The sequence below is a fragment of the Emydura macquarii genome, unplaced genomic scaffold (genome assembly GCF_026122565.2).
Source record: "Emydura macquarii macquarii isolate MOO-44397 ecotype Brisbane River unplaced genomic scaffold, CSIRO-AGI_Emac_v2 contig_670, whole genome shotgun sequence".
In the NCBI taxonomy this organism is placed as follows: Eukaryota; Metazoa; Chordata; order Testudines; family Chelidae; genus Emydura; species Emydura macquarii.
The window spans coordinates 403,115-428,243 of record NW_027130807.1 but is presented as its reverse complement, the minus strand read 5'-3'; the positions used below and the strand labels follow the sequence as shown (position 1 = coordinate 428,243).

Below are 25,129 nucleotides of genomic sequence, written 5' to 3'. Positions count from 1 at the left end.
TCAACATGGTTTTTTTGTAAAGGGAAATCATGTCTCACCAATCTATTAGAATTCTTTAAGGGGGTCAACAGACATGTGGACAAGAGTAATCCAGAGGATATAGTGTACTTAGACTTTCAGAAAGCCTTTGACAAAGTCCCTCACCAAAGGCTCTTAAGCGAAGTAAGCAGTCATGGGATAAGAAGGAAGGTCCTGTCATGGATCAGTAAACGGTTAAAAGGTAGGAAACAAAGAGTAGGAATAAATGGTCAATTTTCAGAATGGGGAGAGGTAAATAGTGGTGTCCCCCAAGGGCCTGTACTGGGACCAGTATTGTTCAACATATTCATAAATGATCTGGAAAAAGGGGTAAACAGTGAGGTGGCAAAATTTGCAGATGATACAAAACTATTCAAGATAGTTAAGTCGAAAGCAGACTGCAAAGGGATCTCACGAAACTGGGTGACTGGGCAACAAAATTGATAAATGCAAAATAATGCACATTGGAAAACAATTCCAATTATTAATATAGACCCCATCATTTGGTATTATCTGTTACTACTCAAGAAAGATCTTGGAGTTCTTGTGGATCGTCCTCTGAAAACATCTGCTCAATGTGCATTGGCAGTCAAAGCTGAGAGAGTATTAGGAACCATTAGGAAAAGGATAGATAACAAGACAGAAGGTATCATAATGCCTCTATATAAATTCATGATATGCCACATCTTGAATGCTGTGTGCAGATCTGGTCACCAGCTCGAAAGACGATGTACTGGAATATACAGAAAAGGGCAACTAAAATGATTAGAGGTATGGAATAGCTTCAAATGAGGAGAGATTAAAAAGACTGGGACTTTTTCAGAATGGAAAAAGAAATGATTAAGGGGGGATATGATAGAGGGCTATAAAATAATTACTAGTGTTCAGAAAGTGGAGAAGGAAATGTGTTATGTGAAGGAATAAACACGAACAAGAACACGGTCACCCAATGAAAATATTAGGAAGCAAGTTTAAAACAAACAAAAGGAATTGCGTCTTCACACAACACACAGTGAACTTGTGGAACTCTTTGCCAGGGGATGTTGTGAAGACCAAAACTATAACAGGGTTCAAAAAAGGACTGGATAAGTTCATTGAGGATAGGTCCACCAATGGCTATTAGCCAGGATGGGCAGGGATGCCATACCATGCTCTGAGTGTCCCTAGCCTCTGTTTGCCAGAAGCTGGGAATGGGCAATGGATAGATCACTTGATGATTGCTTGTTCTGTTCATTCCCTTTGATGCACCTGGCATTGGCCAGAATGGGCTGGATGGACCATTTGATTTGATCCAGTATGGCTGTTTTTATGAACGTTTGAAGGGTGTAATACCTAATGTGCTCCTGTGTCTTTCAAGGTTCATGGTATATCCACAGTTTGTGATTAGGCAGCACTTACCAGCCAGTCTCCTCTCTGGATTGTCTTGTAGAATGAAAAGTATTGGAAATAGACTGGAAACAGAAATGGAAGGATTGCTGAAAGAGGGAATGAGGAGAACATGGAGACCTTATTAATCACATTATCTAAACAGAGACTCCACCAAAAAAGGGTGGGTTAGCTGCTGTTTAACATCCTCCCTATTTACTGTTGCAATAGAATGTATTTTATCACAGTAAGATATGAATAAATCATCTTGCTGCTTTCCAAATCCAGAACAGAAATACCTCTTGGCCTTCTCAGCATCATTATTGACAATTTTACCATCCCTGTCTCGTAATGCTGCTACACTATTGTTAATGTTTCTCTAGTTCCTGTTATATTTTTAAAATTCCTTCTTATCCTTAATCCAACTGGCCATAGATAGTTGTTCACGGATACCTTTAGCTTCCATTATCAATTGTCTATTTCATAACTCCTAATATATAGTTATTGCTCTCAACATCACCCTTTTCCCATTTATTATATATTGTTTGGTTTTCTTGTTGGTTTTTTGTTTTTGTTTGTTTGCTAAGTTGCTACATTCACTTTCTTAACCAGGATGATGAGATTTTTGTTTTTGTTTTGTTTTTTTTAACTGAAGAAGCTTTCTTTCATGAATGTGCAATTATGGGTTTCTTGTGCATATAATATTCTAAACCCATTGCCAATTAATCACGTTGTTTTGTTTAAATTTCCTCCCAGTAAATTTTGTTTTCAGCTTCCTAAAATCAGCCACATTCATCTATTACTGGGACTATAATCTGTACATAATGAATGTAATTAGGTCATGGTCACTTGCACTGAGGCAACTACTTATTCTTCAAGTATATGTAAATGTGGATTCCACTGTAGGTGTACATGTGCCTTGTGTTCTGCCTTACCCTGCCTTACCCCCACTCCCTCCAGCTTTCCTCTCAATGACTCCATGTGACACCCCGCCACAGCCTCCAGCCTTACCTTCATTGATTCACTGCATGACCTTGGCTGCCTCAATATTTATCCTCATTGACCCCCTGATCTCCATGCTGTCCGTTACCCTGTGTGAGCCCATTGCCTCCAAATTTGCCCTGAGTTGGCTCTACTGCTTGAGCTAATTCCCCACCTTTTCAGACTGCCGAGGTACCAGTGTGACAAAGAGAAGGCACCAGGTCTTTAGCTAAGCAGAGTAGAGAAACAAGACAGAGCCTGCTTCCCTCACTGCAGCAGAGCAAGCTGGAGAGTGCAGCCATCACACCCACTACCTCGCCTATACAAAGCAAATTATCACCTGCGCTAATGCACCAGAATGTTGGCCATACATCACCCTGTTGACTGCTGCAAGGAGGACCATGGCCAGGGCCCAGCAGCTTTCCACATTGCCATGGCTTGTTTCTTTGGCAGCAAAATGGGGAGATGTGTGGGGAGGGAACATTGGAGGCATTAAGTGCCCTGGCTGGCAGCACCTTCAAAAAAGAAAGAGTGGCCCACTACTGCCACCAGAGTATGTGGGCATCAATCCTACTACCTCCTGTATTCTAAGCAACTGCTTTGCCCTTTGAACCAATGCCCCTTGTGACAAACTGGCCCTGACCCAGCCATGTCATACCACAGACAGCAAAGTCCCCACAGTGGCGTGGAACAACAAAACACTGGTGGGAGGCATGTTTCTTATGGGTTGGCAAGTGTGTGGAGTTAATGCCAGGGTTATGGGTTTGATCCTTATGCTGGCTATTTGGTGGCTGTGGGCCTTGAGAGGGTGGTTTTTGCCTGATTCTTACAGGGGTCAAAAGGAGGCATGATGAGGGCTGTCCACCCCACAGGGAGTGGGTGAAAGTTCTTCACGTTTCAGGAGTGATTGGATTCAAGATTCTTGTTTAAAATTTTTATACAGATAGACACAAGCACAAGACTGCTACTCACATTTGGACACAAGAACAAATGGATATTAACTAGCCATCAGCAAGTTTAGGCTTGAAATTAGGCAAAGGTTTCTAACCATCAGAGAAATGAGGCTCTGGAACAGCCTTCCAAAGGGACCAGTGGGGATGTGTGGAAAAGATGAGCAGGGCCTAGCAGGGCAAAGGGAGGGCCTTGGGTGGAGTGGAGCCTGAGGCGGAGTGGGGGTGGACTGTGGGCAGGGCCACGGGCAGAAGAGGCGGGACAGGGACCTAGCCTCCCCGAGGGGAAGCTTCACCTGCCACCCATGGCCCGGGGCCCTTTTAAAATCATCAGGCCCTTGGGCAATTCCCTCCCTCCACCCCACTGGGCCTGCTCTTGAGCCACTGCAAGTCAACTTAACACCATGCTTCAGAGCAGGAGAATGGGAAATATATGTGATAGACACAGGGGAGATCAATATGTAAGATTTTTAATATGTAAAAAACTTCATTCATTACTAGAAGCTTTTCCAGCTCTCTCACCCAATAGCTAAGCCCATCCCTCTCCCTAAACTTTGCCCGCTGTATTGCATCTCTGTGGCAACTGCTGGGAGATTTCTCCAGTGCTGGCAGCTGCTTCTTTATGCAGAAAGGCATCATGCCAGAGCTCCCCTGACTCCTTCAGAGAGCTGTGGAGGAAAAAGAGAATCCAATTAATCAGGGGGAAGAGAGAGAATATAAATGACAGGGGACAACTACAGAAAAGAGTAAATTACCCTGCATCTCTACTTGCGGTTCTACAGAATGATTCTGAAAAATACCTGACTTCTTTTAAGGCTAAAACTAATAAAATAAAGCACAGATAAATAAGTACAATGTAGGCAAATTAATGAAGCCACTGTCAGCAACTGGCATTAGTGTTAAGGACCTCTGCTTACTTATTCTGGGTAGCTGTGGAAGACTGACATTTGAAAAGTGGGTGAAATTAACACATTCTTTTGGAGTTTACATACTGTAAAGTAAAATATCATACTTTGACTTCACAGAGTGCAAATAAGTCTGATCCTGACTACCCTAAGGACCTTCCACCATGGAAAAGAAGAAAAAACTCTCACTGAGGCTCTCATAGCTACTCAGACCTTAATTCAGCAAGACACTTAAGCACCTTTGAAATCAGTGGGATTTTAGCACATTCTTAAGTGCTTTCTTGAATCAAGGGTTCTGTTTTCAGGGAGTTTTGAAAAGAAAACGCAATCAGAAGCCTCTATTTACTAGCTAATCTAATTGCACCAAAGGGAGTCCCTCTGAGAACTGCTCTGTCTCTTCCCCTGGAAATTTTCTGAAATAAGCAGCAGAGGCAGCTCTTTTTTTTTTTTTTTTTTTTTTTTTTGTAGCACAAAGTGGGAATGTGATACTTAACCCCATCACTGTCTCAACAGGAGGCCTTGGTACTGAATTTAGGTTTAACATGCCAAAGAATACATGGAGCCTTGACTATGACCCAAACGCAATAGGGCATTCTATATATGTCATCCATTCCCTTCCCACTACATCCCGGTCCTCCATTTATATTTCTCCAGCCTGCTTCCCTCTTTCACCATGCATCTTTACTATGCCACTTACTACTACACCAATTCTTCCTGTCTATGACACTTACTGTACTACATCAGCAAAGGCAGTGAGCAGGGGCTTGCACTGGTACTTGATGCCATGCTTGTCACACAGGGACTTCACCAGGGGAGCCACCTTCCAGTAGTTGTGTCGAGGCATTGTGGGGAAAAGGCTGTGAAGAGAGGACGCAATTTCATTACACAACTTGTTCAGCACAGAAGCCATCTTAGAGTATAGTAGGAAAATTGGCGCACCATGATCATCAACCAGAATAAGAATCAGGCTCATGATCATCACTATTACACATAGGGAACCAAGGATTTCCATCACATCATCAGGCCTGTCTCTTGTTCCTGAAAGATGTTCTAACCAAAACAGGAGAAGGACCAAATGTGATCATAATCTCCACGACTCTGTTTTTGAGTAATTCCTTGGATGAGAGCCTAAGGGTATGTATACACAGGGATAAAAAAAATCTGTGGCTGCCCCAGGTCAGCTGACTTGGGCTTGTGGGACTCGGGCTGCTGGGCTATAAAATTGCAGTGTAGGCATTCAGACTAAGGCTGGAGTCCTAGCACTGGACCCTGCGGGCGTAGAGGGTCCCAGAGCTCAGGCTTCAGCCCCAGGCCAAACACCTACACAGCAATTTTTAGCCCAGCAACCCAAGCCCTACAAGCCCAAGTCTGCTGACCCAGGCTAGCTGCAACCATGCCGCAGGGTATTTATCCCTGTGTAGACATAGGCAACAGCAGGAACTTTAGAAAATGTCTATCTCACCTTTCTTTGCCTTTTCTCCAATAAGAGTTGGCTTAGCCAGCCAGAACAAATCTTCCTTTGCTATCTTAATTGGCTGTAACCTGAGTGGCAAGCTAAACACAAGGCCTGAGCATCCCTATTCTGGTTAATGTTTTCTAGTCCTGGAATGGCATCTAAGATGAAGTATGCTATAGTTTGGTCTAAGAGAACTAAACTGCAACCATCAAAGAGTAATGGCATTTTCCTATATTTTGCTCTGCTTTTCTCTTCTCCCCCCGGCCCTGCTGCTATTGGTCTTGTTCTGTCTTAAGAAAAATTAGGGTCATCTTTTAATCATTACACTCAGAGCTATGGCCCAAAATTGAGTCTTTTTCCCAACAAAGGCATTGAATGACATTTAGAAATTTAACTTTATGTTAAAAAGATTATAAAAAGTGTGAATAAGTAAAGGAATTTATTAAATTTAAAATGACTTGGTTGTTCTGTGTTTTACATGCCCTTTTTCTTTTTGTGTGTGTTAAGTCAGGGGTAAGAACAACAATTTTTTTGGTGCAAATCAAGCAAAAGCAAGTTCGTGGTACAGCCCTTGAATCCAAATTACAGTTAATTTTGGGGCAGTAAATTAAGGTAACAGAGTAACTTAAAAACAATACATGTTAAAACCCCCCTTTCCAGTATAGCTGGTCACTGGCCAGGAGCAATCCCAATAGCTTCCCTCTTATGGATCCTATTACTCATGTCTAGATTCTTAGACTCTAAGACCAGCAGGGACCACTGTGACCTAAGAGGAAACCTGACCTATGAGGAAAGGTTAAAAAAACTTGGCATGTTTAGTCCAGAGAAAAGAGGATAGAAAGAGACTTGATAATAGTCTTCAAATGTGTTAAGGGCTGTTATAAAGAAGATGGTGATCAATTGTTCCCCATGTCTACTGAAGGTAGGACAAGAAGTAATGAGCTTAATCTGCAGCAATGGAGATTTAGGTTAGATATTAGGGAAAACTGTCTAACTATAAGAGTAGTTATGCTCTGGAACAGGCTTCTGAGAAAGGTTGTGGAATCCTCATCCTTGGAGGTTTTTAAGAACAGGTTGGACAAACACCTCTCAGGGATAGTCTAGATTTACTTGGTCCTGCCTCAGTACAGGGGTCTGGATTTGATGACCTCTCGAGGTCCCTTCCAGCTCTGCATTTCTACGATCAACTAGTCTGACCTCCAAGCAGCTGAATTTTTTCCAGAAATTGGATTAAAGCATGTCTGTTAAAAAGATATCTAATTTCGTTTTAAAGACTCCAAGTGCTGGTGAGCCCATCACCTCCCCAGTAAGCAGTTCCAATGTTTAGTTATCCTCACTGTTAGGAAGGTCCCCTCTCCTCAGACAGGGCCTATTACCCACTAGTTCGCTGTATGCATCCTATCCTTCTGCAATGCTTGCACTCACTCATGCCCCACCCTCCTTCCAGGACCTGTACTCACTGGTGCTCAATCTGGAAGTTCAGGTGCCCAGTGAACCAGCTGTTGAAGAAGGACTGGTTCACATTGCATGTTGACTGGAGCTGGAAGAGAAAGAAAGAAAGGAGTGAGTGTGGATCCATAAATGCTACATTTTATATCTCACTGGACGGCAGGATGAACAAGTGCCCCACCCTCAGCCTTCCAGGCTAATCTAGGCTTCCTTAGTAATATCCTTAAAGTGACACAGATCCTCAGCATTATTGCCAGGAGTAGTGATACTTACAGCATTCACTCTTTAAGCACCGATAAGTGCCTTCCAGCACACCTGGGAGGGGAGAGGCTCTTACCTGGGCAGAGAACCAGTCTGCGTTTTTATCATAATCAATGTGCATTGGGATGTGGTTTGTATGCGATAGCCAGAGAAACACAGTACTCTCCAAGACCCTGTGAAGAAAAACAAGGAGAAAAGGTAATCACTGCCCAGGATAAAAGCTATAGATGTGTCCAGCTCAGTAACATGCCATCCTTTCAAGCTGGAGGCTGCTGGATAAAAATGCATAACCTAACCAACTACTGCAAACAAAAAGCCAACCTCCTCAAATCAATGACTGCTCATTAAAATCCCCATGCTGACAAGCCAGTAACAGACTTAAAAGCCTAAAATGACAACTGCCTGGGTAAGCACCTTTCCACTTAAACCAACAACTACCAGTAAAAGGCCCTTGTGACTGCCAAACCTAGTGGCCATCTAGTTAAATATCTCCTGTATAGTCCAGTTAGTGAATGGTCAGTAGAAGGTCCACACAAGTGAGGACAACAAAGGAAAAGCACTATATCTGCTTTTACATTACAGAAAACAATGAACTGTGCACAGGCTAAGGGGAGACAGGTAAGATGGTCAAAGAGGAGACCAGAGAGAGAGAAGATAAAGATGCAGGAGGGAAGGCAGAGGAAGGATTGGCAGACAGCACAGAAAAGGGATCAGTCAGTAAGGTGGGAGTTCCAACAGCCAGAAGGACTGCATGGGGTGAGTGATACCTGACCAGTAGGAAGAATCCCAGGACACCATTCACTCCCAGTAAGGGCTCGTAGGTAAGAAAAAATCGGGTGAAGTAAGTCAGAATCCAGGCCAGTTCCTGTGAAAAAAGGAGAGACACCTTCAGCAGGAGGGAGGGCAGCTTGGAGCATCACTGCATCCTCCATCACCCCACACCAGTGGGATACAGAGTTCTCATATCTTCCCATGTAAGGGCCTAAAGCTTCGTGGCAACACCCACTGCAATGAGAAATAGTCTGAGACTCCTCTCCTGTAACCCTATTTTCTCCCCACATGATGTAACTTCCCTTCACCACCTGCTCCAGAGGGAAAATAGCCCATGAAACTTCCTCTGTAAGGCCTACTCTCTGTCCATTGCTATTCACCAGCAAAAACCGAGTCCCCAGGTCCTCCATAGGTAACACTCACTTACTATCTGTGCATTCTAGCTTCCCTCCACAAACCCCAAAAGGACTATGGGAGAAGTGCTATCCAGCTATCGTGAGATGCCATGGTGCAATTTTTACATTTCCCATACTCAAAGAGCAAACCCATTTCCCATATCCAAAGGCCAGCCTGAATAACTTCTTTTAGATTAATGAAACAAAACAGGGGGGGAAAAGGAGGGTAACTTATCTACAGCAACTGGCTCTTTTTCAGATGCATGTGTGTGGATCCCCAATTCTACTCTGTGCATTCCTTGTGTGCAAGAATGTGGCAGCTGCTGGATAGCAGTGTCCAGTGGGCTACATACGCATCCCACCTTTGTCCTCATGCCCCAGCCCTCCCAAAGGTGTACAAGAGAACACAGCTCTAGGCATCCCTCAGTTCCCACACTGACTTAGAATACACGGTAGTGTAAAGTTTGGAAGTAATGAGGAAGGAGGGCTGCCATGGGGATCTACACAGACATACGTGTATATGAGCCACAGTTACTGTAGCTAACTTTCTTTTGCTTCTTTGAGTATTGTCTGTGTGGATACGCATGTCTGGTGATTAACAAGGCCCTCTCCTTTGGGTATTTGCTCTTCTCGTGTTACTAATCCAGGAATCCAATCTGTGCCTTCCTAGAACAGGGTGGCATCCTGCACCAGATCAAGGACACATTGGAGGGAATGTATTCCGATTATGGTACGGAGCATGGCACAAGGACAGAAGGGGTGGACCGTGGCTGCCCATTGCTTTGGCTGCTGACACCCAGTTTGGTCCTAAAAGTGAGGAGGAGTTGTGGGGAAGACAACAAGCCCCCATGGGCATTAAGGCATCTGGAAATAGCCAGCCTGTCCCTCCCTCCCCACATCCTTAGTCTGCCCTCAACACGTCCACTCACCACCCTTGAAAGCCATTTGTGCTCAAGCACTTGCAGAGGGACAGGGAACGTACAGCCAATAGAGGGCCGCCTCAAGCTATAGTTATATTTTGTGGGGCCCATGTGGTTGCTTTGCAGACCCTTTGCTTAAGCACAACCAGTGTAAACAAGTCACAGACTAACCATGAACTGGCCCCCAGGTACTCCCATTGGCTACCAGATGCTGAGTAGGAAGTTTCATTCAATTGCCCCTCTGCTGCTGGGAGACTTGGCCTGTATTTCTAATAAAGACTCGGGGTATTTTACCTGGCATATGTGTGCTTTTCCTGGTCTGTCTCCCCCAACATCCTACACAGGGAGTGCACAAGGGGGAGGTGGGGGGGCAAGCAGGGGCACTGGCACCTCCCAATAATCAGCAGAGGGGCACAGATTTCCTCCGGGGCCCCAGCAGGGAAGGCGTATGCAGAGCTCCTCCACTCCTCATTAAATTCCTGCGCAGGCCCCTGACCCTACACATCCTATGTGGGGAGGGCACAGCAGCCGCTCATTAGCAAAGGCTTTTGTGTAGTGCTGGGTATACTTACCACCCACAGTTTGCGTTGAATTACGAAGTACAATGAGTACAAAGTGAAGAATGGAAGCAGAAGCATGATTATGACTGAAGAATGAACCAGAAGAACACAAGTCATGAATAGCCTTATCCAATCACAAAAATTACCCAGAAAACCAGAAGCAAAGGACAAATCAGTGTGACTATAGGGAGGATGGTCTTGAGGTTATGGTACTAGACTGGAGCCCAGGAGACTCAGGGTTTACTTTCTGGTTCTGCCACAAACTTCTTTTGTGACCTTGGGCAAGTAATTTAGTTTCTCTGTGCCTCTATTCCCCATCTGTAAAATGGGAATAAATAATACTTCTCTATCTCTTAGGTGTTGTGAGGATCAATTCATAAAAACTCAGTAGGTATTCAGATATGTCAGGGATGGTCTAGGTTTACTTGGTCCTCCCTGCACTGAAGGGGAGTTGGACTGGATGACTTCTTGAGGTCCCTTCCACCCCTACATTTCTATGATTCTATACATAGGTGCTGGAACTAGGGGTGCTGGCCTGGCTTGAAGTGGTTTCCATCACATACAGGGTTTATAGTTTCGTTCAATGGCTCTCAGTACCTCCACTATACACGTTGTTCCAGCCCCCTGATTCTATACTGCAGTGAATGGGGGAGGCTTTCTGTTATTTGACACCAAGCCACACTCACAGGTGAGCTTCCTCCCTACTTCATTTTCCTCTTTTCTCTCATCACCATCTCACTCTTGCTGTCCTTTCACCCTGAGGTCGGAAACAGCTGATAGACATCCATAACCTATACTGGCACTTCTCAAACTACTGTCTTGTTCTCTACAGTCTGAGCTAGCTAGCTACCTAGCTTTCTCTTTCTTTCTTTCTCTTTCTTTACCATGTCTCTAGCTCCTATGGCTGTGAGGAAACACTCAGTTCACATTTTTGAGGTTACCTGGCATAGAAAGGTATCACCAAACACCTTGGAGCAATAATTTTGAGAGGTATAATCTGCCTCATTCATCTCAGTGAGGGGTTAGCTCAGATGGCCAATGATAACTGCAATCTCAAAACTTTACTATTACATTCCTCATGTCAGAAAGGAGAAGGAAGGTCACAGAGCTTCACAATTTACTGAATGATGTTTTATTTTGGTGCCATAAGTGGGTGGCATTTGGGAGATCTCATCTTTTTTTTCCCTTATTCAAGAAAGAGCCAAGATCAAGTAGCCCTGCAGGGCCTGTGGGCATATTGAAGCTGCAACAAGGGGGAACCAAACTCAGGGAGACTAGTTGAGCCAACAGCACACATGATCATTTATTGAACATCTGCATAATTTACTGTGAGAGGTGTCTCATTCTGGCAAATCTCCTGGGCAGAGCACTAACACCATTTTTTCCCCAGACTTGCCCTCTCTTGCCTCTGTAGCATATCAACCCTGCCCTTTTAGCACATGAACTCATATTTCTCCAGACACATCCCATCTGAAGATCCTGTATATGCAGTAAATCCTGTGCAGCAGTACATGCTTCTTCTCCACATATTTAAATCTGTCTCCAGGCTGGAAGGAAAAGTCCTCTCTGTCTGCTTTCTAGGAGGATTTAAATTGGGAGGCTATGGCAATTGCTGGGTGTGAACTTGCTCATTCCACATGCACGTGCCAGTTGTGTGGATGGGCCTATCTTACCCCTTCTATTAGCCTTCATTGATTAGAGGATGGACAGAAAGTGGAATTGGCTTCTCTGCCCAGAGCCCTAGTTGGTTGAAAAACTGGAAGGAAACCTCATTACTGACTTCCTGCTGCCATCCTGCCTCTCACTGGAGGAGGGGAATGTGGTTCCAGAGAGAGAACACAGCCCTGCCCAAGGAGGGACAAGGGATTGGTTGCAGATCACCTGGTTGGCTCTGGGCTAATTGGCTGACATGGAAACAGGGCTGGGAGAGAGCCATAGGCTTGGGCAGTGAGCGTTTATTGCTGCTGAAGGCAGCAGGCTCAAAAACAGCTTGAACCCAGGGCTAGGGGATTTGCTCAGAGAGAGACCAGGCCCCAACTGCAGCTGGACTGGTCCCTGCAGAGGAACCATGACCAACACAGCACTCACAAGGATGAAGGCCTGGTGATGCAGCAGAAACTGGGCTTCATGACTCCAAAACACTATGACTGAGCAGCTTGGACTCAATTGGGATAGATAGTATTGCTCTGTATATTTAAGTGTTCGAGATCCAGCACATTGTACTATTGCTAGGTGGTATATGTGACCACCCATAAGGGCCTTGAATGGTCCCTTTTGTTAGTTGAGATTTTGCCTCTGCCCAGATAAATGCATTGATATTATATCAGAAACCAACATTTATATGGGGTTAATTCCTGTCTCTCCAAAGGTTGTGGAAGGGAACCAAAAACGCTTCGGTGTAGTGAAAGGCAGTTGGAGTTCTCTACCCCCCTCCCGGCATGTGGCTTAGAATGTGGGGCCTGCACAACAAATGAGGGTGCCCCTACTGCACTGGTGATTGCCTGATGGTAGCGCAGGAACAAGGAGATACTCACTGATGAAGTATTTGTGCTGATGGTTGTATGGCATCCATTTCTCCTTCTTCATCCCAAGCTGTGAAGGAAAGACCACAACACGTCAGCTAGACTATGGAGATGCTGACATAGGCATCTCCTATTCTTCCCTGAGAAACGCCCACAGAGGCACTTCCCCACTTCTATTTCCTCCTTAAGATGCATCTTTAGACAGCTCTTAACTCTCTCTCTCCTCAAGCAAATAAAAAAAATATTACCATGACAAGCTATATTGATACTACCAAAGTGTAAGAGGGACAGAAGCCTCTGATTTCTCTCAGAGGAAGATATGGTCTAAAACTTTTCACCAGGTTAAGGCTTGATAGTAATTTTGGGGTTTTATTCCAAGTTCATTTGTTGTTTGCTCATTCCTAATTTGCTGGCAGGTTACTATATGGTGTGATGCTGTCTCTTCTGCTGCTTTCCTTTCTCTGAGGGTGAGGAACAGTTTTTTTCTTCACCAGTCTTTTTCTTTAAATATATTTTAGCATCTCTGATAGTTTGAGGAAGCAACTGTCTTACTTTCCTTGGAGTAAAAATACCTTTGTTTTAATCTGTCACATTAGATAGACAGTCTATGGGTTTTCCACATTACTATGCACCTCACTTTTACTATTCAGATTATGATTACTGATTCTTAATTTGGTAAAAATCTGCCTGTCCTTTGCATATTTCACATGGTAATGTGGTTTGCTACTGTGAAATTTCTGTTTGAGGGATTTGCACCAGCCTAGCTTTTTTATTTTTAATCTGTTTTTCCTTATGGTTTGCCTATTGATTTTTTTTTTCCAGTCACCTAAGTATCATTCACGTTTGGTTGTGATTTTTGATTTGTTGTTCAGGAAGATAGTGGTATTGAGTGACATGCTGAGAGTGCTGCTATGAGAACAGAGTGTGTTCCATTAGGTTAGTTTGGGTTCCTATTGGTTTGATTAAGATACTTCATATTTTGGTACCTAAGTAGGAGCTGAGCACTTTCCAAAATCTGGCCTCTAAAGCACCAATGATGAGAGGAAGAATCTCTAGGATGTTAGGTATATTTCTATTACTGTCCAGAGCCAGGTACTTGGGGGCACTGATTTCTTATGGGACAGTTTTGAATTTCTGAATCACAAAGTTATATGAAATAATCACAGTCCTAACAAAGCTATAGGATACCTTCCTCTGTAAACTACACTCCCCATGCTGAATGATTAATTCACTCACACTTAACATACAAGGTGGACCTTCCTGAAAACTCTTTGTTTCTCAAGAAACCAGTAGGGTTCCAAGCAACAGGTATGTCTCAGCACCAGCCCTTTTCCAGAATGGCTGCAATCAAACAGTGACTCTGTAGCTCCAAAGTCTCAGACATTGGGCAGTTTGCTCCCAATACACTATAACTTCCTGACTTCAGGGTTTTTTAGCACCATATCCTTTCAGAAACCAGGTTTTTTTCAAAACCATTCCCTCACACTCACCTCCACAGAGAGTGTCTTTCCTAAGGCAAACAGGGAGGGATGTAGTAGGATGTCAGTATCCTTGGGGAAGCAGTTGGGTTTGGCATGGTGCTGGTTGTGCTGGCGATTCCACCAACTGGATGAAAACCCCTGCAAGAGAGCAGGAGACCACAGGAATCAAAACCACCACTGCCAAATATAAATTGCCTAATTTATTATTAGTTTATAATTTGTATGATGGTAGTGCCTAGAAACCCTAACTGAGATCAGAGCCCCATTAAGAGACAGTCCCTGCACTGGAAAGGTTACATTTTAAATAGACAAGACAAAGAGGTGGGACGGGGGGAGGGAGAGGAAGCAGAGTGAACAATATTATGGTTGCAAACATGTTAGTTCCACAAAATAAAGAAATAAAAATGATTTTTGAGTGGGGTTTCGTTGGGAAGGAATTAGGTAAACGAAGTAAGAGAAAGGGGACATAGAAAGGAAGGGGATAAAAGAAAAGGGGAAAGAAAAAAAAGGAGCGAAGAAGGGGAACATGGGGGCAGGTTGAGTGAGATTGAAGTGAAGAGTTTCTGAAGGGGGAAATTGGAGTGAAGAGTGAACAGCCATTAACATAAGGGAAATGACATCCAAAGGTCTCTGCTGCAATGGCTTGCCTCTATTCCTGTTGGGTGAGTTTTTGGGTGGCCCCTCCAACAGTTTTTCTTCCATGAACACACAAGGCTGGGGCATGGAGGAGCCTGCGTGAGCACTCATCCATTACTTATTGACCCCTTCCTTGAGAACAGCATCATGTTCTCCTCCCTGCCACATTTATGGGGCAGATCTTCCAGGAGATACTTTCTGAACAGAAGATGCCCATTCTTTTAATCTGTTTTGCTGAAGTTCCAGTGGACATGCCCAGAATCAGACACTTACCTTTAGATGGCACATCACAAACTCATGACACAAGTGGTTCCATTTGGACTTGCTGAAGACTGAAAGATGCCCCAAATCATGCTGGAACCACCAGCCCTGGACCTGGAAGAGAAAAGAAATCACTGATGAAACAGGGTCAGGCCTCCTTGCACTTCTGTAGCAGGGCCAGGGCAGTGCTATGTCATCTATGCCAGTAGTTTTCAACCAGGAGTCCAGGGCCCAACTTCTGTCAGTGAACCCCAGCTCCAACTGGATGGCAGTGCCCCTGCTGGCACCAGGAATCAACTTCAATCCTCCACACTCATAGTGCAGGGTACAGGATGTCCCTAGGGTATCATTTAAACAACCTAACTTGATGAAAGTCCCCCATAATAGCAAATAGCACATGTTTTGTACCCTCTTTATACTCAGTCCTAAAGAACACCCCCGCTTTATAATCAGTGCATCCCAAGCCCATATTGGTGAAAGAACAGTGAAAGGAACAAGAAACACATTTGTCTCTATACATTAATTCTGGGGAACAAGGAGCTCACAGCTTTTCTAATCAGTGCCAGCAATGATGATTTATTGAGTTGTTCAGGCATTTTTTGCATTTTTAGCTGTTCTGAACAACTGTGCCTGAACCAGTCTATAAGTCATCATTGGTGGCACTGACAGACACTCCATTGGAGAAGTTGCACATTATGAAATAGGGCATAGGGCCATAGCAGAGTCAGCAGCTGAAGGAGTACCTGGAGTAGGAATATACAACATGTAAATACATGTGTCCCTCACAACAGTGATTTGGGCAGTTTACCTGGGCAGTTGTCAGCAGCAATGTTGCAATGAGAAAGGATATGACGGCCGTCCCATTGTACCAGAGGGTGAACCAGGTGGCAACCTCTAGCATCAGAATTTGCAGGAAATTCAGGAAGAAAAAAAGATAACTAGGGTTGAAAAGTCCCATCCTCTTGACAGTGGCCCTCAGTTCACGGAAATTTTCTACCAGTAATTTCTGTGGGGAGATTTATTATTACAGAACTTTAGGAACATACTTAAAACTAATGAAACAAGGGTATTTGTGACTTCAGCCATTGTTGCTGAACTGGTTCATCTCTACACTTGATAAGGGAATATGATTGAGTCAGAGTTAGAGACTTTCATTTTCCTTTTGTTACTCTGTAACTTTCCCAAAGTTGAGGAAGTTTTGAAAAGTTATGGAATGCACCAAAAAGAAGAAGGGGGAAAAAAACAAAACACATTGACATATAATTCATTCCGTTGTATTAAGAGGAGGAAAAAGGTAAGAAAGGGGGGGAAAACAACCTTCCAAAATTTCAAAAGTTTGAAATTTCAAAAGTTTCAAATGTTAAATTTAAATGAAGAAAAACAAATTTTTGAAAAATTAATAAACGCTTTTGGTTTATTAAAAATACCCTTTTTAATCAGAAAAGCGTTTCCAACAAAAAAAATGGATCAGTTCTACCACCATATAAAACGATTACAGAGAAAATCAGGATCAGTTTTCAGAGGAATAACTGCAGACCCTGTTCTTGGGGGTAAGGGACTAATGTATGTTTCTGTGTTGGTGTCTTTCTGTGAAGGCTGCATGCTTGAAATTATACTGTGTTTGGTGAGGGCTGTGTGACTGGGCTGTGAGACTGGGCTGTGAGGCCTTTGATTAAGCCATGAGCTCAATAGAGCACATATTAAATGGACTAAGAATTGGATAAGTGACAGATTACAAAGTAGCTGTCAATGGGGAATCATTGTATTCAGGTGTTTGTAGTGGGGTTCTACAGGGTTCTGTTTTAGGCCTCATGCTATTCAACATTTTCATCAATGATCTGGAAGTAAATATAAAATCACCACTGATAACATTTATGGATGACACAAAGATAAGATTAGTGGAATGGTAAATGATGAGGAAAGGGCACTCATACAAAGTTATTTGGATCTGATGGTAAGCTGGCCTAATCAAACAAAATGTGTTTTATTACACTTGCATCTAGGAACAAAGAATGCAGGTCATTTCTAAAGAATGAGGGACTTGTATCCTGGAAAGCAGTGGATTTTGAAGAGGATTTACAGGGTCATAGTGGACAAGCCACTGCACGTGAGCTTCCAGTGTAATGCTGTGGCACAAAGGGCTAATGCAAGCTTTAGAGGTATAAATAAGCAAGTGGTAAGTAAGAGTAGGAAGGTGACTTAATCTCTGTTTACCAGCACTGGTCACTGCATGCTGACTGGAATACTCCATGCACTTCTGGTGTCCACATTTTAAAAAAGATATTGAAAAAATTGAGAGGGTGCAGAGAAGAGCCACAAAAGTGATAAAAGGGTTGGAAAAAATTCCTTTTCATTCAAAGACTTAAAGAGCTTAATCTGTCTAGTTTATTAGAAAGAAGACTGAGAGGTGACTTAATTAGGGCATATAAATACTTCATGGCAAAAATATCCCAGGTACTAAAGGGCTCTTTAATCTAGTGGAGAAGGGCATACCAAGAACCCATGGCTGGAAGTTAAAGGCAGACAAACTCAAATTAGAAATAAGGCACACATATTTAACAGTGAAGGAAATTAATCAATGGAACAAACTATGAAGGAGAAGTGGTAGATTCTCCATCTTGCCTGATGTCTTCAAATCAAAACTGGATGCCTTCCTCGAAAATATGCTTTAGTAAAACACAAGTTATTGAGCTGAAAGAACTGGTTGAAATTATACAGTCTGGTGTTATATGGGTCAGACTAAATAATTTAATGGTCACTTCTGGCCTTGTACTCTATGAATCTACTGAATATTGCTGATTCATGCCATAGAATTTTACCCAGTAATTCCTGCATTGACTTGTGGATGAACTAGAGCATATCTTTTAGAAAGGCATCCAATCTTGATTTAAAGCAGCAGTTCCCAAACTATGGGTCAAGAACCCACGTGGGGTGAAGCCATGAGCAGATGGAGTCATGATATCAACTGAGTATTCAAACCAATGATGAACGCGTCCGAACCTGCTCTACAAAATGGCTTCTTCCACGTGGCGTGACTTCCCACATACATACTCATTGGGACAGTATGCATCTGACAGGCTGTTCCATACCTAGCGGGAGTCTGTGATGCTGGGGCTATTTAATGGCTTATGGGTTCTTCCTACATGCTACCACTATGTGGAGAATTACTGTAATGGGGGGAATGTGTGCGGGAGTCAGTGAGGATCAATGTTGCACCAAGATAAAAGCATGGCCGATCAGCATTCCCGTCCATTGGCACTGTGGCTCTATGTTGCAATGTGATGTATAATGTGTACCAGGAGTTCCGCCTGCCATTGAATGAATGAAAAATCTGGCTTTGTATTTTTTAAGAACAACCTTAACTCCCAGATCCCATCCCACATCCATCCCTTAAAGACACTCACATTTTTGCAGGGCTCAAAGCTGGGCTGACCAGGTGCCAGCTCCCCAATCAGCAGCAAGTTCATGTATTTTCTCACCAGTATTTTATTGACATGGAATGCTACAAAGGCATCCTGCACATGCACAAAGGAATAGGGTGAGAAAACAACACACCACGCATGGGGAAAAACACAAAAACAACATGTAACAGTAAGAAGCAATATTGTTCAGGAAGGCCCCCTCTTCCTTCTCTATCTATTCAAGATATTGCTAGAATAAAGTTTAATACAACACTGTATGCTTTCTTTTTTAAGCTTCATTAATTAAAATGAAACTGTGATTGGTTGGTATATATCTGTATATGTCTATCAAACTACAAACCCCATTTTGTTTTATGATTGCCATTTGGACTGTAAACTGGACTGTCTCTTCACTTTGCCCCTTAAACTCCATTTTGAGCTGAAACACACTGGAGACTTAGGAAAAATTCCTGCACCTAACAGAGGGCTAAAAATAGAGAGTGATCAAAGATGGAAGACCATCAGGTCAACAATTCAAATGGAAGCACCATGGAACAATGAACTGGCTGCAGTCCAGAGGAACCCTTTCCGCCCAGTGAGCTTGTAACCAAGCAATGAATCAGCTGAGGAGAGACTTGAAGCCATTTAGGTGAGTGACTCACCTGGGAGAGGGGACTTAAATTTATAAAAGGCATCATCTCTTAGCAAGTGGTCATTTTAGAAGAGACTAAAAAGAGATGGCAAGGCTGAGTAGAAGAGGAGGACCCTTTTATTTTCTAAACAAAGTATAAGTAGAGAGTCAATCTAGTGAAATATCATAACAGCATCAGCAAAGAGATATGTCTGAGTCCAATAAGATTGTTCAGAGATTATTGGAGGTCTAGCAGTAAGAGCTACAAATAGTGGAAAGGAAAAGTCATTCCACTCCGTAGTTTGTGCAATTTCAGATAGGTTCAAAATCACGCTGCTGCATATTTTGGGCTATGAAAAAACAAACCTTTTATTTCTAATATGTATCTGTAGACTGTGAAATTTCAGCTAAGATGGGCCTACTTATAAAATTAAACTACCAAATTAATAAGTGCATATTGCAGAATATGTGAAATGGTGGCTGGAGTCCCTTTTGAAAAGGGGGATTGTTTCTCATTGTAACACACCCATGCTGTCTTTCTATTCTCAAAGTATGTCTGGTATTTCATTAAGATAACTCTTTATTAATTGCCTCTCTGTCTAGACCATTTTCCCTAATGAATGTATCCTCCGGGAGTAACTCATCTATGCAGTAAACAAAAATGTGTTAAATGCAGGGCGTGCTAGACCTCCAGGGCTCCAGACCTCTCAAAATACCTTAGGATCAAAGCTAATGGCTGGATGCCACCCCAGGTATTACTCAATTTAATCACAACAACCCCAATACCTCTTTGTTTGAAGGGTGGAACACTGAAACTAAACACCACATTTAGGTGGCTAGCACCTTTTCACTAATTAAAGCACATGGGTCTCACCCTCTTGTATTGTTTTCTGAAATTCCTGTGTTTACTCATGTAAATTACCAAAATGCTTTGAAAAACATTGGATTGAAGAATATAAAAGAGAAGCAATGGAAATAAGCAAGCAGGCAAGCTTCAAGAGAAAAAGAATCACTCTCGACAAGAAACTGAGAAGAACTACCATCTTGCCCAGCTGCCTTCTGAGACCATGGATCCAGGCTCTTGGGGGAAGCTGCTAAGAAACCATCACTGCCTCTTGCCTGCATTGGTGAGGATAATTGCTTTTGCAGCTAAAATATACTGGACTTTTGGTTTGGGGGCTCATTTTATATGTTTATAAGTATAGTAATTAAAGCCTTTCTGTCATTATCGAATGAGAGTCGTGTCAATTCCTGAGCACACGAATAGCAGATTCCAGTCTGTGAGTTAAAAGTATCAAATAGCTTTGTCTCTTTGTGGTTTAAAAAAAAATATACCTGAATTTAAATATTCATGTTAAGAGAGAAAGGAATGGAAGTTGCACCACCTTTCTCAATTGTTCCTTTCTGCTACTTCATAAACATCCCAAATCAGGATTTATGTAACCTTAGCCGTGACAGAAAATATGATTCTTACTACAGCTGGTTGGGAATTTTATGTCTTTTTTTGTTACTAGAAAATTCCAGTTAATTGAACCTGAAATGTTTCACAGGAATATACTAGTTTTGATGGGAAAAGATTCTCAGTTCCAGGCTGGAATATATGAGATACCAAACCCAGAATAGCCAATCACCTGGTGGTCAAAACACTGATTTGCAATGTGGGAGACCAAAGTGCAAGTCTTTTCTCTGCCTGATTCAGAGGATGGTCTTGAACTGTTGACTGTGAGGGACACTGGACAAATGAGAGACATTTCACCCTGTATAGACCTATATACTCTTTCTATTAAAACATGCCCCAATGGTTCTCCTATACATTGAAATGCTCCCTCATGCCCATATATCTCCTTGTAAACCTTAAACCTAACACCACCACCCCCCCATCCGGGATACTGCAGCCCAGCCCACCCCACCATTGTCCTCCCCAGACCCACACTCCCACCCCCATGCATGGACTCGCTTGCTCCTCTTGCCAAATACCTCCCAGGGATCCTCCCCACACGATGGATAGCCTCCCCCACTCCCCATATATCTCCCTGCACGCCATTGTACTCCCCAGACCTCCACACCCACACATGGACTCGCTTGCCTTCCTTGGCAAATGCCTCCCAGGGACCCTCCCCCCACACTGGATAGCGTCCCCCTCTCCCCACATACCGCCCTGCAACCCTCAAGTCTCACACTTCCAGCCCCTCCTACGGGGCCACAGCTTATCATGCTGCTGCCACCCCCTGATCTCCGATCACCCCCCAACCACCCCACTGCATACCATCCCTGGATATTGTATTACTGTGCCTTGTAAACCCTGACCGTTGCTTTTTTGTTTTTTTGCTTAAACATTTCCTAATAAAAACGTTTAAATCTGATATCTCACGTGCAGGCCTTAACGACCAGGCTATTCTGTCTCACATACATGTGCACACACACACACTCTTACTTTTGAAAGATCTTAGGTTCATTTCAGAGGGCAGAAAAATAGTTTCCCATCCTCCTCTATTCTTAATCCCTAAAAATCGTGGCCCACAGCTGAAAACACCTGCTCTATGTGCAGTGACAGTCAAAAAAGCTAACAGAATGTTAGGAATCATTAGGAAATAAATAAATAATAGGACAGTAAATATACTGCCACTACATAAATTCATGGTAAGCCCACATCTTGAATACAGTGCAGATCTGCTCACCCCATCTCAAAAAAGATAGAAGTACAGAGAGGGGAAACAAAAATGATTAAGGGTATGGAACAGCTTCCATATGAGCAGAGATTAAAAAGACTGGGATTTTCCAGCTTGGAAAAGAAATGACTAAGGGTGGGGGGGATTTGATATAAAATCATGCATATTGTGAAGAAAGTGAATAAGGAAGTTTTATTTACTCCTTCACATAACACAAGAACCAGGGGTCACCCAATGAAATTAATAGCTAGCAGGTTTAAAATAAATAAAAGAAAGTACTTCTTCAGACAATGCAGTCAACCTCTGCAACTTGTTGTCAGGGGATGTTGTAAAGGCCAAAAGTATGACTGGGTTAAAAAAAGAATTAGATAAATTCATGTAGGATAGGTCTATCTATTATTATTATCCAAGATGGACTTGGACACAACATATGCCCTGGGTGTCCCTAGTCTCTGACTGGCAGAATCTGGGAGTGGACATCAGGAGATGGATCACTTGATAATTGACCTGTTCTGATCATTCCCTTAGAAGCACCTGCCATTGGCCACTTTCAGACAACAGGATACTGGGCTAGATGGACCATTGGTCTGACCCTGTATGGTTGTTCTTATGTTCTTAGCTCTTCTTAGTGCAGCTTGGGCAGAGGTGGAGGACAAGGGAGCCATAAGCCAGCTCTGTATTTCCTTGCACACCTGCACTATTAAGGGCCAGTTCAGTTCCAGACATAATTTAGACTTCTCTTAGGCTGCTCTACATTATGGCTTGTTGGCATAGCCTCAAGGAGGCTTTCCCAGTGTGACCAGAAGCACCCTTGTATTTAGACACTACACACTTTGTAATAATTTTTGTACAAAATATGTCTTGTGATGTATTATTTGAAAACTAATAACCTTCCGGTCAATAGTATCATGGTGAAAAGTATGTAGCAATATTATATGTAAAGTTATGAAAGCCCCCTTATGATGTCATTAGCACATGTTCAAAAATCACACAGCCCTTCCTAGGAAAAAGTTGTTAAACAGATCTGTCCTAAACAAAGAAAGTTGGGTGTACCTCAATTTACATATATGTAGTACACAGAGTCCTCAGTACAGTAAAGGGGGGGCAGGAGGGGATGGGCGTGAATGCAGGAGACAAGGCAAATCTGCATTTCAACAAACCAAGGAGAGAAGAAAGAGCATGGAGCCACCTTCACCATCGGGCTTAATGTTGCCTTCTTGAAGAAGGCAACTGTTTGAATAAACTTTGCTTTGGGAATGGCTCAGGTTGGAAGCTACAACAGCAAAGCATTGCGAGGCACCCAAGGTTGCAAGGCAGGCAGTGACAACTCCTCACTGGTCTGGACTGCACCCTGGCATGTGACACAAAATTAGGGGTTATTGAAGTCCAGTCAGTCCAGCCCTTTATTATTCCACCTGATTCACTTGCAACTACCCTCCTGAGGTCTGGGGAAGGGGTGCGGGAGGCATAAAGTTGACTAGAACATCTCTGTATTTCCCATGAATTCATTCATGATACAAGAAATCCCAGCTAACTTTTTAAGCCAGTTTTACAGCCCCTTTGATTGGTTGATCACACCTTGACAAATCTCCTGGCTCTCACCATTGTATCCTGTCCCACATGGTAGCTACCAAGCAACATGCCCCTTCCCTACTTCTCAGTTCTCACTGTGACATCTTGCCCTGCACAGTGGCTGGTAAGCCAGTTGTCCCTTCTGCTACCCCCTCTCCTGGCTCTCACCGTAGCATCCTGTCCAGCATAGTGGTTAATAAGCCGGGCACCCCCTGGGTGCTGCCAGTAGAACTGGCTGATATCATAGACCTTCCGGTTGATCACCAGCCATCGCTCCTGCTGGGAGTGCTCCTGGCCTGTGCGCAGCCCGATCTCCTCCCAGGTGAAGAGCTGCAGGGAGGAGCCTGACCCCTCTGCTGGATCCTCCATCCGCATTTTAGAATGCTTTGACTCTGAAGATATCCTTATCTGCCTCAGTACTGAGCAACTTCACTGTTCTTCCTGCTGCTGTCACACTCCTGACATGGTACTGAGCTAGCTGCCTTCTCTGCATTATCCACATTGAAAGTGACCCCACCCAGTCCTGCCTACCTAAGAGCCAATTGGCTACCACACACCTCTCAGTTCCACCTCTCTCAGGGTCCTGTAAAGCCACTGGTTCTGCCAAACTCTTCCCTGTTCAACCTCTATTAGAATTCCCCTTACACCTTGAGGTGTATTCAGGAGCTCTGATTACTCCCTTCTACACCAGTCTCACGTTGGGGGTGTCACGCTGGCTGGATTGGGGGGGGAAGGGGAGCATTTATGATATTGTTTGACATCAGTATGTCAAAATCATAATAGTTCATGTAAGATATGCCATGTCAGGTACTGTTAGAAAGGCTATAACGTGCTAAATAAGATGAGGATGTTTATGTTCATGTGTTATGTGTGTAATGGAAGTTATGGATATGTTTGATATATCAGTATTTCAAATTGTGCTGTCTGAGTGGCACCCCAGACAGGATGGCTGCAGAACAATAGCTTGCTTAATGGCCCATTGAGACATTCCCAGGTGCAAAGGTCCCAGGGGAAGAAGCCAGAGATATACCTGATGAGTCACCAGGACTTGCCCATGTGACTCTGGACTCCATTTTGGTTCCTGTAAAATTCCACAAGCAGCATGGCAAAGGCCAAAGGACATATAAGGCAGAAGCCTTGGAATCCATTTTGTCTTCAATCCTGTTCAGCTTTCAGCCACCTATCTACCTCTGGATCAAGTCATCTGCAAATGAAGCTGTGAAACAAAGGACTGAGACCCATCCAGGTACTGGACATGCACCAGAGGGACTATACAAGCCTGCAAACTCCACAATTCTTCTAGAAACCTGATGTATATGGACTTTCAAATCATTTGTATGTATCTGATTGCTTTAATCCTTTAACATTTCTCTTATTGTTTGTTCCTTTCTTTTTATAATAAACCTTTAGTTTTAGTTATTAAAGGATTGGCTGGCAGTGTGGTATTTTGGGTAAAGATCCAAACTTATATTGATCTGGTACTGTGGCTGACCCTTTGGGGTCAGAGGGAACCTTTTTAGTAAAGAGCATAGAGTTTAAATAACTGGTCTCTTTACTGGACCTAGTGGCTGATTGGGAGCCAGAGACTGACATGCAGTAAAGGGGGCTGTGTGTGTTTGTGTACTGGCTTCTTGATAACCGGTGTGGAGGATCAGAAGCACAGTTTGTGGCTGGTTGGGAAGTCTGACTTCAGTGTCACCCACCAGTGTTGGAAGAATCTGCTCTCCTTTTGCAGCCTGCCTTGGCTTGGAGTAAGATTCTTATTTACTCATCATGTGCTGCTCTGTTTTATTTCCTTTATCCAAAATAAACAAACAAAATAACCTTTTTATTTACTTGTTTCCAACCTTCTTATTTGTGAATCTCAGTATTGATATTATCTGGCTCCACTGTCCCTCATGCAGGTTAGCAATAGATACTCTCCA

At 43.3% G+C, this 25,129-nt stretch overlaps 1 protein-coding gene across 1 annotated transcript; it reads right to left on the bottom strand.

The window, feature by feature from the left end:
* Nucleotides 1–3,784: 3,784 nt before the first annotated feature.
* Nucleotides 3,785–23,573, bottom strand: LOC137148579 (acyl-CoA (8-3)-desaturase-like). Its single transcript, XM_067541462.1, has 12 exons — nt 23,373–23,573; nt 18,336–18,446; nt 15,740–15,937; nt 14,944–15,045; nt 14,044–14,172; nt 12,566–12,623; nt 10,044–10,117; nt 8,153–8,250; nt 7,462–7,558; nt 7,136–7,215; nt 4,951–5,076; nt 3,785–3,982 (listed from the first exon to the last, which is right to left on the bottom strand). The coding sequence occupies exons 1-12, from the start codon at nt 23,571–23,573 to the stop codon at nt 3,862–3,864; spliced, it is 1,395 nt and encodes a 464-aa protein (XP_067397563.1). The 3' UTR covers nt 3,785–3,861.
* Between the last annotated feature and the right edge of the window lie 1,556 nt (nt 23,574–25,129).

What these genes read in the sequence shown, in the direction of transcription:
- LOC137148579 (XM_067541462.1), bottom strand. Translation starts at nt 23,573, where the DNA reads ATGGAGGATCCAGCAGAGGGGTCAGGCTCCTCCCTGCAGCTCTTCACC. An exon ending in GCTTTGAGCCCTGCAAAAAT is followed by an intron (nt 15,938 to 18,335) that starts GTGAGTGTCTTT and finishes ATCTCCCCACAG; the next exon opens with AAATTACTGGTAGAAAATTT. An exon ending in GAAAGACACTCTCTGTGGAG is followed by an intron (nt 12,624 to 14,043) that starts GTGAGTGTGAGG and finishes TTTCCTTCACAG; the next exon opens with CTTGGGATGAAGAAGGAGAA.